Genomic DNA, 15,470 nt, shown 5'->3' with positions numbered 1-15,470 from the left:
AGAACCCACAGGGATCCTGGATCCATCCCTGGCCCTGCACTGACACCCCAAAATCCCACCCTGGCAGTGCTGTCCTGGGGCTCTGGGCTGTGCCCATTCCCTGGGGAGCCTGGGCAGTGCCCAGCACCTCTGGGGGAAGAACCTTGCCCAAAATCCATCCTGGCCCAGCCCCAGCTCCTGTCCTGCCACAGGGAGCAGAGATCAGATCAGAGATCAGAGATCAGATCAGAGATCAGATATCAGATAATAGATCAGAGATCAGATAATAGATCAGAGATCAGATCAGAGATCAGAGATCAGATCAGAGATCAGAGATCAGATAATAGATCAGAGATCAGATCAGAGAGCAGAGGTCAGAGATCAGAGATCAGATCTGAGATCAGATCAGAAATCAGATCAGAGGTCAGAGCTGCCCCTCAGTTCCCTGCTGGGATCCCTCCACTCCATTCCTGCTGCTGTCACCTCCAGGGCTCCCAGGGCTCAGCCAGGGCTCAGCCAGCAGCAGGGAGAGGTTTTGGGGTGGGAGGTGCAGCTTTGGGGTCCTGGCTGGGGAGGGGCACTGGGCTCAGGGCTTGACATGACTTCACAGTCTGGGTGAAACTTTAGCCCTCACTGCTGCTTCCTCCTGGGGCCTCCAGCTGGATTCAGAGGCTTCTGAAAACTTTATTAAGGAGCAGAAAGGCTTTGCAGAGGATGGGGAAGGTTCAGGGCTGAGGCTCTGGCTCGGGGGGTTGGGCAGCTGGTGTCCTGTGGATTAAACAGAACGAGACACCAGAATTACCCAGACATTTCACCCCTTCTCCTTTTTCTGTTTTCCTCGTGTTGGAAAGAGCTCAGGAGGTGGATTGCCAGGAGGACAGCACTGTCCAACCATCATCACTCATTTTAACCATTGCAGGGCCAAAATGAGGGATGAGGTGACTCCTGTCAGCATTCAAAACCACCTTCAAGGGGTCCCAGTGTGAGAAGGCAGCAGAGGAGTTTGGAGGTGGAAGAAGAGGAGCAGGCACTGGTTTTTAGCCCTTTTTTCCTCCTGGGAGGAGCAGGCAGGGCAGGCAGAGCTGCCAGCTGGCAGCAGCTCTCTGGAGCTGACTGGGAGAGGCAGTGGATCCTCTTCCAGTTTCCTTTCTGCTCCTGTCCAGAGGGAACTGCTCGTGGAGCTTCTTACAAAAACATAACCTTTGGTTGCCACTTGTTGTCTGCTGATCCTTTCAAAGCTTTCCTTCTTGCCAAACATAAATGAGTCCTCTTGGTAGTTTAGGTGCTCTGGAATCTTTATTTACAGGCAGCTAATTGGGCTGTGGGAGTCGTTCAGGGGATGAATGGGACATTTAAGATGGTGATAAAAGGGATGGAGGGAGATGACAAACACAGACCTGGAAATATCATTATAAATCGAGGGAGGATTTCCCCCAGGAAGTTGCAGATTTCTCATCACCATCTAATGAGCTAATTAGAGCAATGGAGGATGCAGCCAGGGGAATAATCCTGGCCTGGCAGGGAGGAGCTGGGCCCAGCCTGGCACTGCTGATGGGTGCTCAGCCTCTCCAGAGGTGCAGGCTGTAAAATGGGGGCTTGGACTTTGCTGACAGCACTCAGAAAGGATCACCAAGATGTTTGATTTGGCTGATCAAATAAGAATTTGATTTTTACCCACAGCTCCAGCACGTGCAGATGCATCCACAAAGTTTGTAGCAGCAAAACCTAAATACTGATTCCTGATGGGGATTCCCAGTTCCACCTGATTGCTTTCCCAGTCCTGCCTGCTGGTGGCCACCAGGGATCTCAGTTCCAGCTCTGAAGTTGTTTCCTTGTGTTGCAGTGAGAGCCCTCATGGAGAGAGAGCCCTGGCAGAGGATTCAGTGCAGGATGTCACAGCTGAGCACCACACCAGTGATGATGGTATGGGGGCACTGGGGGCACTGGGGCAGCCTGCCTGGGGCACTGGGGACACTGGGGGCACTGGGGCAGCCTGCCTGGGGCACTGGGGGCACTGGGGTAGGCAGGGGAGGCTGTGCCTGTTGGAAATACCAGAGTGGGGTTTAAATCAGAGCACTGTCACAGGGCAGCAAGTACAGAGCTGTGGGGTCAGTGGGAATCTCTAGAATTCCCTGAGAGTCTTGAAGGTGTTTGGAGGGTTGGGTGTGTTTGTGTCCCCTCTGCCTGTGGCATTTCTATGCTCAGGGAACAAGTAAAACAAACCCCAAACAAACTGAGAGCTGGCCTCTAGAGCAGAGACTCCTGAGGGCCTCTCTTGAGATAATTTTTGGGTGTCCTTAAGGAAGCTCAGTTCCTCTGGAGCTGGGTGTGAGGGGCCCCTGGGCAAGGTGAGGCTGGGAGGGGTTTTGGATGGAGTCCTGCTCCTCCATGGAATATTCCATAGGAGGGTTTGGGAGCAGCACTTGGCACTGAGGCAGCTGGGGCTGGGTCTCTTTGGTGTGGTTAATTAAGGAGTCTCATGCTAATTGGGGTGTGCAGTGTCACACCCTGGCCACACCTCTCAGCTCCACCCTGGATCTTGTGGGGTTTTTCCCTCCTTCAGATGGGACCAGAGCTCCTCCAGCTCTTTGGGGAGGTTGGGGTTAATCTCCCCAAAGTGAAGCTGTGCCATCCCAGCCACCTCCATTGCAGGAAGGAATTTTGGGGTGAGGGCAGAGGTCGTGTTTGGCAGAGCATCTGTGCAGTTCATCAGCCTCCCTGAGCTGATTTCAGGCAGGTATGAGAGGTCAGAACTGCTGAAAGACAAGCAGATTGTGTGTTTGTTAAATTATAAATACCAGTGGAAATGTTTTAATCTGCTGCTTGTCTGCCCAAGCTGTCAGACTGGCAGGGGAATTGTTTGGCTTAGCCTTATTGCTCTTCATTCACACAGTTTTCTTCTCTGAGCATAAGTGTAAGTAGGAAAAAGCTACTGGAAATGAAAATCTAAAATCAGTCCTCTGGAGAAAAGCCAGAGTCCTAAGAAGCAAATTGGAAACATAAGAAACCTGAGTGCCACACTCATCTGGAACAATAAACACTTGTTAATGAAGCAGATGGAATTCACCAAAGCACACTCCCATCCCTTCTAAATGAGGGGGACACCAAAACCAGCATTTGGGGTTTGTAACCTTGTGCTTTGGGCAGCCAGCACAGGCCAGCCTTCCCTCCCTGCCAAATCTCCTGAGTGCTGAGCACTGATAAATGCTCAGATAAATGGCATTTGTGTGAGTCTGACCACAGGCTTACCTGGAGTGAATGCTTGAGAGGATTCTGAGCTGTCAGGTTTGTAGGAAAAGGTTTTTTTTGGGGGGATCAACAGACCCTGTTGCTGATTGCCCTTGGTCACTTGGTGCTGGGTTAATTTTGGGTGCTGCTGGGGCTTTCTGGGGGGAGATGCTCCAGAGGAACTGCAGCTGCCTCAGATGATTTACACCGTTATTTCTCAAGCCCTGGGACCACCTTGCATGTGCTGTCCCAAGGAATAACTGGAAAAGCTGTGCTCATGTTTGGCCTTTCAGCCCATTTTATTTTCTCTTGCACTGTGGAAGTTTCCTGTGGTGCAGAGATCTCTGTGTGGAGAAGCAGATCTCTCTTTGATCAGGGGAGAGGAACCACAAATCTCTTTCTGCAGGAAAGAACTCAATTTCCATGGATTGCTTGGCTGCATTAAAGCTCCTTTAAAGTAATTAGAGGGAGCCCACTGGGGCTGTGTGGTTGAGCTCATCTCCATTCCCCTGATCCCTGCCCAGAACCAGGAGCTGCCTTAATACACATTTACACTCCAACAGTGGCAGAATCTTTTCAGAGCCTTAAAAATAATCCACAGGAATCCCACATTGATTTTCCTGAGTGTCTTAAATGCCCTTATTGTGCCTGTGCATAATGCCAGAGTCCTGCAGGGACCTGGATTAGTGGCAGGCATGGCTGGAGCTCCTGTGTGAGCTGTGAGGAGTGGGCACAGAGCATCCCAGGGAGCAGCTCTGTGTCCTCACCCTGCCCCAAGCACCTCTGGGGGATGTTTTCCTTTACTTGCATGAGTAGCAGGGCCTCCCACCGTGCCAGAATTCTGCTCCCCTGGGTCAGGTGAGCCTCACAGGCAGCAGAAATTTCCTTCTGAATAGCTGCTTTATTTCTGGAGCAGCTTGGAATGAGAGGATGTTTCCCTCCCCTGCCTGCCCAGGGGGTTTCACTTCAGCTGCTTTTAAGGAAGGGAACCACAGGCAGGTTTTTGTCTGGAATGTACCTGATTGCTTCCCACCTCTGAAACCCTTCTGATTTTAATGAAACCCTAATTCTGCCTGTGCCACTTCCATCACTGTTGGCTTGAATTGCTGTGAGGGGGTTTAGGGCTTGGAAAACAACAAATGTGCCCTCTGTGAGGTAAAGGATGAAAGGGCAACATCCTCAAATTTAAAATACAGATGTGCCCTTTGTGTAGGGATGGGGTAAAGGATGAAAGAGAAACATCCTCAAATTCAGAATACAAATGTGCCCTCTGTGTAGGGATGAGGTAGAGGATGAAAGTGCAACATCCTCAAATTTAGAATACAGATGTGCCCTGTGTGTAGGGATGGGGTAAAGGATAAAAGGACAACATCCTCAAATTTAGGATACAGATGTGCTCTCTGTGTAGGGATGGGGTAAAGGATGACAGAGCAACATCCTTAAATTTAGAATACAGATGTGCTCTCTGTGTAGGGATGGGGTAAAGGATGACAGAGCAACATCCTTAAATTTAGAATACAGATGTGCTCTCTGTGTAGGGATGGGGTAAAGGATGACAGAGCAACATCCTCATGTTCAGGGGCTCCCCTGTGAATCCCCCTGCTCCCATCCCTGTGCTGCCTGAAGAAGGAGCACTTTGCCCCCTCCCTGCTGAGCTTTGGGGCAGGTTGAAGCTGCTGGCAGCCCCCCGAGCCCAGCTGCTCAGCGCCCTGTTGGCTCCCTCGTGTCTCCTAGAGTGTGAGCCCATCGAGGCCATCGCCAGGTTCGACTACGTGGGCAGGAGTGGCCGGGAGCTGTCCTTCAAGAAGGGGGCGTCGCTGCTGCTCTACCAGCGCGCCTCCGACGACTGGTGGGAGGGGCGGCACAACGGCGTGGACGGGCTCATCCCCCACCAGTACATCGTGGTGCAGGACACGTAGGTGGCACCTGCTGCCCCCGGGGTGGGGCAGTGGGGGGGGATGGAATGGATCTGGGTCTGGTGAAAGTGCAGCTGGGGTCTCTGAGGTGCTCAGAATGGGGGGTTTCCACAAGGGGGGATGGCCTTAGGGTGCAGGAGGGGAGGGTGGGATGGGGGTATGGGAAGGAATTGTTCCTATAGGGTGCAGGATGGGATGGGTGTATGGGAAGGAGTTGTTCCCTATAGGGTGCAGATGGGCTGGGTGTATGGGAAGGAATTGTTCCCTATAGGGTGCAGGATGGGCTGGGTGTATAGGAAGGAGTTGTTCCTATAGGGTGCAGATGGGCTGGGTGTATAGGAAGGAGTTGTTCCTATAGGGTGCAGATGGGCTGGGTGTATGGGAAGGAATTGTTCCTATAGGGTGCAGATGGGCTGGGTGTATGGGAAGGAATTGTTCCTATAGGGTGCAGATGGGCTGGGTGTATGGGAAGGAGTTGTTCCCTATAGGGTGCAGATGGGCTGGGTGTATGGGAAGGAATTGTTCCCTATAGGGTGCAGGATGGGCTGGGTGTATAGGAAGGAGTTGTTCCTATAGGGTGCAGATGGGCTGGGTGTATGGGAAGGAATTGTTCCTATAGGGTGCAGATGGGCTGGGTGTATGGGAAGGAATTGTTCCCTATAGGGTGCAGGTTGGGATGGGTGTATGGGAAGGAATTGTTACCTATAGGGTGCAGATGGGCTGGGTGTATGGGAAGGAATTGTTCCCTATAGGGTGCAGATGGGCTGGGTGTATGGGAAGGAATTGTTCCCTATAGGGTGCAGATGGACTGGGTGTATGGGAAGGAATTGTTCCCTATAGGGTGGCAGGATGGGCTGGGTGTATGGGAAGGAATTGTTCCCTATAGGGTGCAGGATGGGATGGGTGTATGGGAAGGAATTGTTCCCTATAGGGTGCAGATGGGCTGGGTGTATGGGAAGGAATTGTTCCCTATAGGGTGCAGATGGACTGGGTGTATGGGAAGGAATTGTTCCCTATAGGGTGCAGATGGGATGGGTGTATGGGAAGGAGTTGTTCCTATAGGGTGCAGGATGGGATGGGTGTATGGGAAAGAATTGTTCCCTATAGGGTGGGGTGCCCTGGCACAGAATGCCCAGAGAAGCTGTGGATCCCTGGAGTGCCCAAGGCCAGGCTGGATGGGGCTTGGAGCAGCCTGGGGCAGCAGGAGATGTCCCTGCTCATGGCAGGGGCTGGAACAAGGTGATTTAGGTCACTTCCAACCAAACCAGTCCATGATGGAAGGACCTGTGGGGATTCCCCAGACCTTCACTCCATGTACATGTGAACAGAACTGTGCTGGAAATGCAGCACTGCTGCTCCTGCTGTGCTTGTGACACCCTCCCCTCCTCCTTCCTAGTGAGGATGGGATGTCAGAAAGGTCCAGCCCGAAGTCAGAAATAGAAATAAATTCTGAGCCACCAGAGGAGAAGGTGACAGCCAGAGCTGGTGCCAGCTGCCCGAGCGGGGGCCACGTCGCAGACATTTACCTTGCAAACATCAACAAGTAAGAGCAGCCTGCACTGTTTTCCCTGCCTGTCAAGAGCTTGTGATGAGTCCAGTGAAATGCTTCCTTCCCTGAGAAAGGTTCATTAACCAGCACTGCCACCATTCTTCTCTGCTTGCCCCTCTCTTAACTCACATTTTGCTGTCCCCTCTCTGTCACCAGCCTGGCCGTCGCTCATTTGAAACCCCACTGGCTTCTCTTCCCTGTCTCCAAGGTGCCATCTGGTCCTGTTTTCCCAATTTTATTTTTTTTCTGTCCCCCAAGCCCTGTTCTGTGTGCTGAGCAGGCAGAGGAAGGGAGGGAGTGGTGGGATGAGATCTCGTGTCGTTGTCCCCATCCCTCCTCGTGTTCTGTGACCTGTCACGTCTCCCCTGCATTTGCCACGTCCTGTTTGGTGGGGTGGGGGGACAGTTCCTGCAGGAAGCTGTGTCCCAGTTTGTGATAAATGCCATACCTGCAGTCCCACCATCTGGCACTGCCTTTGTTTCTGCAGCACTGCTCACCTCGGGTTACTAACCATATGCTTGCAGTGGAACAGCACAACCCCCTGTTGCTCTAACCTTGCCTCCTCCACCAGAAATTGTTGCTTTAGCCAACACTCAGCATAATAAAAAGCTGGAAAATCAAGCTAGTAGCAGACTAAATTCCATGATTTGTTAAATAATTTTTCAAGACAGCCTTATCCCCTGTGTGTTTCTGATTATTTCCTTCATGTTAAAAACCCCCACCTCTCTGCAGTGTGCAGTGAAGGAATTATGTGATAATTACAGTTTGATGGGAGGGGATGTTCTAAACCTTCAGCTAATTTAACACAATGTAGTCTATAAAGGCATTAGCACAAAAGCATCCCTTTAAAAGGTTTGGACCCTGCTCATGGCCTAGAGAGCCTGGGCCTTCCTGATGGGATCAGCAGAGCTCCACTGATATCTGGGAAGCAGAATTAATCTGCATCAGCTTGGGCTCTGGGCTTTCTGTTATGATATTTGCTGTCTGAGCCACTGGAGTGGCCATTCTGCCAGTTCTGGAGAGATTTGTAATAACAGACCTGTGCTGGAGCTTCACCATCTGCTGGCCTTGCTAGAGTTGTGTCTTGTGGTTTTTAGAAGCCTGGGGAATGTCCACTCCAGTTTTGGGGGTTTCATTCCCCTTTACTAGAGAAGCTGATATTTAGCAATAAGTAGCATAAGACTCATTTTGTTGTTTTTTCTTTAGGAATGAATCTTCTGACCTATGTGTGAACAGACTTGAGCAAAATTAAATCAGATGGTTTCGCAATGACAGTTGTGCCACCCACTGAATTATTATTTGGATGCCAAAATCCTACTGGAGTTAACACTTTCTTGCAGTTATTCATGGGGCTGGTGCTATATATAAATGGATCCTTCCCTGTATAATGGATGCCAAGCTTCAGACCTATGGCATAAAGTATTCTGCTGCATTGGCCTTCCCATGATTTGAGTGGAATCGTGCTGTCAGACCTCATGGTGCTGGGGTAGAAACTAAATTCTTTGGACCAGTTCATCCATTTGACATCATCCCTTTGGTTTATCTGTAGCCCTGCATAGATAAAGCCTTGTGGTCCTGCCAAAGCCATGAGAAAGAACCATCTCTTACCACCAGCAAACATTGGAAATGATCATTGACCCCAAACTGGGGGTCTTTGCTTGCTGATCTCTGAAAATAATAACTTGATGCCTTGGGCCAGGAGCTTAGTAGACTTATACTGTGTCCTCCAGTCAAAGATTGTAGCTCTGCTCTTGGAATGTAATAAAAACACATCATCAAAACCTGTCGATGGCACAGAGGGTTTTTCTTTTTTTTTCTTTTTTCTTTTTTTTTCTTTTTTTGTTCCAGTATAAATTCTTCTCCTCTTGACCAAGTTAATCACGTTCCACCCAAGTTCTCTGGTTTTGCTATGAATGTGCACAGCTGCCAGGACTCAATCTTCTTGTTAGAAGCGTGAAACTGGAACCATTTATAATTATAATTATTACACCGTACCGCAGTCACTCCTCAACCCCCGGGTCCGTTTGTAATCTGGGTACCTCTGTGTCTCTTCCCATTGTCCTGTCTGTTGTTTTTTGGGGGGATATCTTCAAATGACAGCCCTTGTATTGACTTGTTTTGCTTTTGTGACTGAAGGCAAAGAAAGAAACCAGAGTCAGGCAGCATCAGAAGAGCGTTCCGCCAAAGTGACGGCCACGGCCTAGGTAGTTCCCTGGCAGAGCCCGCCTGCCCCGGGGCCATAGCTGCTTCCAGGCCCTCATCTCAGCCCATTCTGAGCCAGAGCCTTCCCAAGGAGCTGCCAGACAAATGCTCCATCAGTGGCCACGGCAGCCTCAACTCCATCAGCCGGCACTCGTCGCTCAAGAGCAGGATGGAGAGCCCGCAGCTGCGCAAGGCGGCCACGGCCGGCCGCTCCAAGAGCTTCAACAGCCACCGGCCCCTGGACCCCGAGGTCATTGCCCAGGTGAGCACAGCTGGGGGCTGGCACCCCGAGGTCATTGCCCAGGTGAGCACAGCTGGGGGCTGGCACCCCGAGGTCATTGCCCAGGTGAGCACAGCTGGGGGCTGGCAGGGTGTGGGACCCCGAGGTCATTGCCCAGGTGAGCACAGCTGGGGGCTCACAGGGCTGGGACCCCGAGGTCATTGCTCAGGTGAGAGCAGCCCCTGCTGGGGGCTGGGGGCTGGCAGGGTGTGGCACCCCAAGGTCATTGCTCAGTTGAGAGCAGCCCCTGCTGGGTGGCTCACAGGGGCTGGGGTGCTCCTGAAAGCAAAGCCACTGAGAGAGGTCACAGGTAAAATTCAATAGGAGAAAAAAAAAGGTAAATAAAATCCGTGCAGTAGTACAAAAGAAAAGCCCCTGACAGAGTCAGGGTACAGCCTGACAGCCTGCTGGTTAGGGTGGTGGTAGCAGTCCAGATGAAGTGATTCCTGTAGAAATCCTGGCAGTGATCCTGGTAGCTCTTGTCCTCTGGAATCCAGTGGAAAAGGCTGCTCTGGGGTTCCAAATCTCATTTTTATCTGGGTAGGAAAGGCTTGGCTCCTCCCCTGGCTGGAGCATCTCCCAGTGGGATGATGGAATTTTATCAGTCATGCCCTGGGACTCACTGGCCATGAACAGGAGATACCTCCTGGAGGGAGGATGGGCTGTGGAAAGATAAAGATGATTGCCCAGCTGGTTTAAAGATGGCCCATTAACAAGAGATGTCTCCTACAGGGATAATTCACTGCCACACCCAGTTTTAAACAATGACCCATTAACAGGAGATATCTCCCACAGGGATAGGACTCTCTGCCACACCCAGTTTTAAACAATGGCCCATTAACAGGTGATACCTCCTGGATGAAGGGTGGGTCATGGGAAAGGTAAAGATGATTGCCCAGCTGGTTTTTAACAATGGCCCATTAACAGGAGATATCTCCCACAAGGATAAGATTCACTGCCACACCCAGTTTTAAACAGTGGCCCATTAGCAGGAGATATCTCCTGAAGGGAGGATGGGCTGTGGAGAGATAAAGAACACTGCTGGTTTAAAGATGGCCCATTAGCAGGAGATATCTCCACAGGGATAAGGGTCCTGCCCCACCTGTCTAGAATCCAACCTTTGGGCACATCTTTACATTGTAACCTAGGGCAGGTACAAGGTCTGAGTTAATGCTGTGTCCATTCTCCAGGAGGGGAGGGCGGCTGTGGGTGGGACAGGCTCTAGGAGCTGGGCTTGGTCAGTCTGGGCAGGGGAAGGCTGAGGGGGATCCCACTCATCCTGCAGATCTCCCCAAGGAGTGTCAGGATGTGCCAGGCTCTGTTCAGCCACAGGACAAGGAGCCATAGATCAGAACAGAAAGTTCCAACATGAGGAAGAGTTTCTGTCCATGAGGGTGGCAGAGCCTGGAGCTGCTGCCCAGGAGCTCCTGGGCTTTCCCTCCCTGCTGCCACCCCAAACCCCCTGGACGTGTCCCTGTGTCACCCCCAGGTGACCCTGCCTGGACAGTGGGTTGGGCTCCAGGGGTCCCTTCCAGCCCCAGGCATTCTCTGACTGTCTCAGTGCAAAATTAACTTTAATTAAGGACACAGCCCCAGTCTGGGCTTTCACCCCCTCTGTGTGCAGGGCACTGAGGCTGCTTTCCTGAGGGCAGATAAACACTCAGGTCCTTCCTCCATAAAGACTTGACCCTGTTTGTTACCCAGAATTTAATCTCAGCACTAAAAACACCCATTTCAGAAAGTGACACACATTCCAAAGCTGTCAGCAGAGAATTAAACAATCATAACCTCAAGACATGAGAAAAATGAAGTATTTATTGTGGATTTAACACTCCTGGTGTGGCATGGAAAGCACATGGAGCAACAGAGCCCCAGTGGGAGCAGGCTGCTTTTACTGTGCAGGTCTCCAGTGGCATCCTCACCTTCCTGCAGGGCTCAGAGTGACCAGAAACCAGAACATAACCCTGCTGGATTTCAGGAGTTTGTTATTCACACAAGGGCCTTGAAGCAGGGCTGGCTCCAAAAGATGTGGAGTTACAGATTTCCCTCTTCCACCAGGGCCCTTCCTGGGTGGATGTGGCTGCATTTTTCTGTCCCCCTTGGATGGCTCAGGCTGAAGCCAAGGAATGCTCCAGGCTCAGGTTACAAAGCCCAGCAGGTTCCTGAGGAGCTGGGAGGGAAATACACGAAAATTAAACATGATTTTTATTGACAGAACAGCAACTCCACCTAATAAATAAGGGACACGTTAAAACCCAGTGGGTTTAATGCTGAGGGGAATTTGTATTTTGCCATTTTTGAGTACCTAGAGCCCATTTGTTGCAGTGGAAATGCAGTGTGCAGCTCCTGTTGTCTTTGTGGTTCCCTGTCCTGCCGAGGTTTAGCTTGATATAAATCAGATTCTTTGTTTTTTCAATTAGGCTCTGGCTGAAGTTGTTCTGTCTCCTCTCCCTGCCAGAGCCTTCACTCCATTGTTTCACTGGAGAAGAGTCTGGGGACAGAAAGGAAAGGGGAGAGGAAAATAAATAAAAAAGGAGGGAGAGAAATGCAAGCTGTGTTAAATCAGTGTTATTCTCTGTTAGTATCTGCTCAAACACCATGCAATAACCATCTTACATATTTCCCCAACTTCACAAGGAAAATCTGCCTGGCCTCAAGATAGAGTGGGAGGTGTCAGATTTCTGCCTCTGCTTTCTTCCACCACTCCTTGAGTGATTTACCTTCCCCACCCCCTGAAAAAGCTCTGAGGAAGCTGGAGAGCTGCAGCCAAGAGTGTGAGTCAGGCAGGCTGAGCTCTCCTGCTCCCCAGGGAGTTCTGTGCACCACTGGGCTCTCCAGCACGAGTGTAGGTCCTGAGACAAAACCCCCGATTTTAGCTCCAAAATCCTCTTTATATTTATTTTTAATAACTGTAATACTTTTCAAGAGGAAAGAGAAGGGCCAGTTTTGGTTTCTGCACGTGCTTCTGACATCCTCTGTGTTTTCTAAAATTCTGAGTGCTGTGAAATACATTTCTGGGAAGAGCCCAGGAGGAAAACCAGTGAGGCAGCAAAGCCCAGGAGGGTTTCAGCATTCAGTGTGTCCGAGCCATCGGTGCTCCTCCAGGAATTCACTCTGCTGCATCTCAGCGCCAAATAAACGGCAAGAATGGGCAGCAGTGCTTTGCTTTCTGTTCACCGCTGTAATTTGGGGCTTTGCTTTGAAGTCTGGGCAGCGAAGGGCCAGATCAGCACCCAGGCAATGCAACAATCGCCTCCCTCCGAAAATCCCGGCGATCATTATCTGCAGGACGCGGTGCCAACCCACCCCCTGCTGCTTCAAACACACCCCAACCCTTTTCCCTTCCTTGTTCCCCTCCTGACCCTGCGCTCCCTTGCAGGACATCGAGGCCACCATGAACTCGGCGCTGAACGAGCTGCGGGAGCTGGAGCGGCAGAGCAGCGCCAAGCACGCCCCCGACGTGGTGCTGGACACGCTGGAGCCCCTCAAGCCCCCCCCGGCCGCCCCCACCTCGGAGCCCTGCAGCCCCCTGCACGCCCAGCTGCTGCGGGACGCCGAGCCGCCCTTCCAGCGCAGCGCCAGCGCCGCCGGCGACATCCCCTGTGCCCTGCGCCCCCTCAAAGCCACCAAGGCCACCAAGCCGCCGGCCACCCGCCCCAAACCCGCCCTGTTCCCCAAGGGCGGCGCCCCCAGCCCGCCCTCGCCCGCGCAGCAGCCCCCCGACAAGTCCTGTACTGTGTGATGCTGCTGCCCCGGGATGGAGCACGGCGGGATTTCCATGGAGCAAACCCTCCTGAGCAGCCCCGGGATGTCCTGCCGGGCTGGGACAGCCACAGCAGCGCCCACCCGCTGTGAGCTGGGCAGGGGAACGCCAGGGGATCGGCTGGAGGGAACATTGGTGGTGTCCTTTGGGATGCTGTAGTGACTTCTGTATTCTGTGTTTTCATTTACCACAGGGAGACAATAGGATAGATTTTAGTCTGTTGCATGTTTTGGTGCCACTGGTTACGTGGAGCTTGGACATGCCTATTTCTTGTGCATTATTATTATTATTATTATAATTATTATTATTATTATTCCGTCGCCCGCTGGTGCCACTTTGGTCAAGGGTCTGTCTCGACCTCCATCACACCCTCTGGTTTTGTTTGTTTGCTCCCCATTCCTCCCCCCTTTGGCCATCCAGCCTCATGCTTCTGTTGTCATGGAAAAAATAGTTTACTCTGGAGCACTCGTAGGTTTTGTGGAGTTCTAGGTAAGATGTGTCTGTGCAGATGGAAACAAACACGTTCCTGAGCTCTGGGAGCACAAAGAGCCCAGTTGTTGCTTATGGACAATCTTCACTGGTTTCCCCTTTGCTCTCCCATATTTAAAAGCAGCTTCATTGCTTCCAGTGTCATTTTCAGCCCGTGGGCTCTGATGTGCTGTTTGCTCTCGGGAGACTGAATGTAAAAAAAAATTACAAAACAAAACAAAAGAGGTAATTTTGAAAAGAAGCATCCTCTGCTGGGAGCCCATCCCCATCCCTCTGCTGCTTTGCCCATTGCTCAGGACAGATCCTGACCCCAATCCCAGCACCAAGCACTGTAAAAACTTCTCAGAAACTTCTCTCAGGAGTTCTCAAGCTCCCTGCCTTGTCCCTCTCTGCTCCTCTGGGGCTGCCCTGGGGATTTCTGCTCTTATAGAGCAGTGCAGGAGCTGCTGGGGACAGGGGTGTGACAGCACAGTGGCCTCTGGAGTGGCTTCCCTGCAGGACTGACCTGTGAATGAATGAATGAATGAATTCTTTGCTATTATTTGTATTTATCCGTAGCCAGCAGCATCCACGGACTCTTTTGTACTCCTCTGGGAATTCTCTGCAGTGCCCACATTTATTTAATTTCATAATTAAAAGGCTTGTGCCACTTAGCAGTGGAGCCTGGCTCTCCTTGTTCCTCACTTTTCCAGGATTTCAAACGAGCTGCACATCTTAGGCTTCCATCAAACCAGCAATTCAGGACAAGGGAAGAAAAGTCATTTTGAAGCTGAGTTTCCTTTCAGTTTGTGGCTTCCTGGTGACTGCAAAGTCACTTTAATTGGCACTTAAGAAAGAAGAAACAAAGAAGAGTTGCTGAAATGTCCTTTGCTGATGCATTTAGGATGCTGGAAAAATGGAGCAGGGTGTTCTGCAGCCCTGGCCATGTCCACACGCACAACCCCTCCCTGCAGAAGCAATCAATCCATAATTAATGACTTCCCAAAAAGCTTCCTCTGGGCCCTGGTTGAGGACATGCAGGACTGGGGAGCCCTGGTGAGGTTCTGGTGAGAGAATTCCTCATTTCTCCTCCTGCCAGGAGCTGGGGACCCCACGGTACGAGTGTCACTGTCCTGCCACAGCCACCTCTGCTCTCAGGTTCTGATGGACTTCACCACCAAGGAATCACTTGTTCTTTTGGGAAAACAAACACAAATAGAATTATTAAACTTGTGATTTTTTTGCTCAGGCAGAACTTTCTGGCATTATATTTTTTAGTAAGATTTTTTGGGGTTTTTTTTTTATTTCCTTCCTCTTTTTTTTTTTTTTTTTTTTTTTTGTTGGTCTCAAATGACTGAAGTTAATCTGTGTCAAGAGCAGGATCTCTGTAAATTGACTTTGCCTCATTTTAATGCCTTATTTTCTTTCTATATTTTTATGCCTAGCATTCAATATTCCTAAGAATCAAGTGTTCAGCCACGCACAGCACATTGGAGGAGCTGCAGGTCTGAAGTGTGGAATGAGATGGAAACAAAATTTTTTTAAAAAATGAAAAAAAAAAAGCAAACTTCAGGTTACTGTAACAGCAACTGTCTGTATCTGAATTCTTCCTGTGCTTCTCTAGCATCCACAGCTCTGGGACAATCCTGCTGCCAAGGGCAGGATCACCTGGAAATGGAGCAACTCAACTGGAATTCTGGTGTGCACTGTGATTGACACAAGCAATAGGACAGGATGAAGCTCGTCCTTCCTCTTCCTCACACACTGGGGGGGATGAAACAAGAAAATCACAAAAATAATGGCAAAAAAAAAAGGAGATTTTCAGCTTGTCCTCCTCACTCTGTGAGCACACAAGGCTGAGAGGATTTGGCAGGAGTGTTTTAGGAGCAGGCACTGCTGGGAAGGTGGAGGAGGAACTGGAAATGTTTTCTCCCTGCAGAACCAGGAGTGGACAGTGGTTTCCTTGGGGAGGTACCAAGGTCACTCCACACCTTCATATCCTGAAAATATCTTAGCTCTTCCACAGAAATCCTCTTTTCATGACTTTTTTTCTGTAATGTCTGTGTCAAATATAAAGACAAAAGA

The 15,470-nt window shown here is 50.7% G+C and overlaps 1 protein-coding gene across 4 annotated transcripts in view; it reads left to right on the top strand.

Annotated features, from left to right (window-relative positions):
* SRGAP2 (SLIT-ROBO Rho GTPase activating protein 2) overlaps positions 1-14,913 on the top strand; it is a gene marked incomplete at its 3' end in the record, with an annotated part of 89,503 nt that extends 74,590 nt beyond the window's left edge. For 2 of the 4 annotated variants that reach the window (XM_079327275.1, XM_079327274.1), the window contains exons 19-22: positions 1,823-1,902; positions 4,942-5,122; positions 6,520-6,666; positions 7,879-8,485. In XM_079327275.1, the coding sequence (XP_079183401.1) occupies positions 1,823-1,902; positions 4,942-5,122; positions 6,520-6,666; positions 7,879-7,924 (454 nt within the window). Of the gene's footprint in view, positions 1-1,822; positions 1,903-4,941; positions 5,123-6,519; positions 6,667-7,878; positions 8,486-8,808; positions 9,137-12,533 lie in introns of those variants that run through there. The other 2 variants (XM_079327272.1, XM_079327273.1) reach the window with 2 other exon arrangements.
* Positions 14,914-15,470: the final 557 nt, after the last annotated feature.

This window comes from Erithacus rubecula (genome assembly GCF_903797595.1).
Source record: "Erithacus rubecula genome assembly, chromosome: 26".
Classification (NCBI taxonomy): Eukaryota; Metazoa; Chordata; class Aves; order Passeriformes; family Muscicapidae; genus Erithacus; species Erithacus rubecula.
The sequence above is the reverse complement of the archived record's forward strand: the minus strand, read 5'-3'. Positions and strand labels throughout refer to the sequence as shown.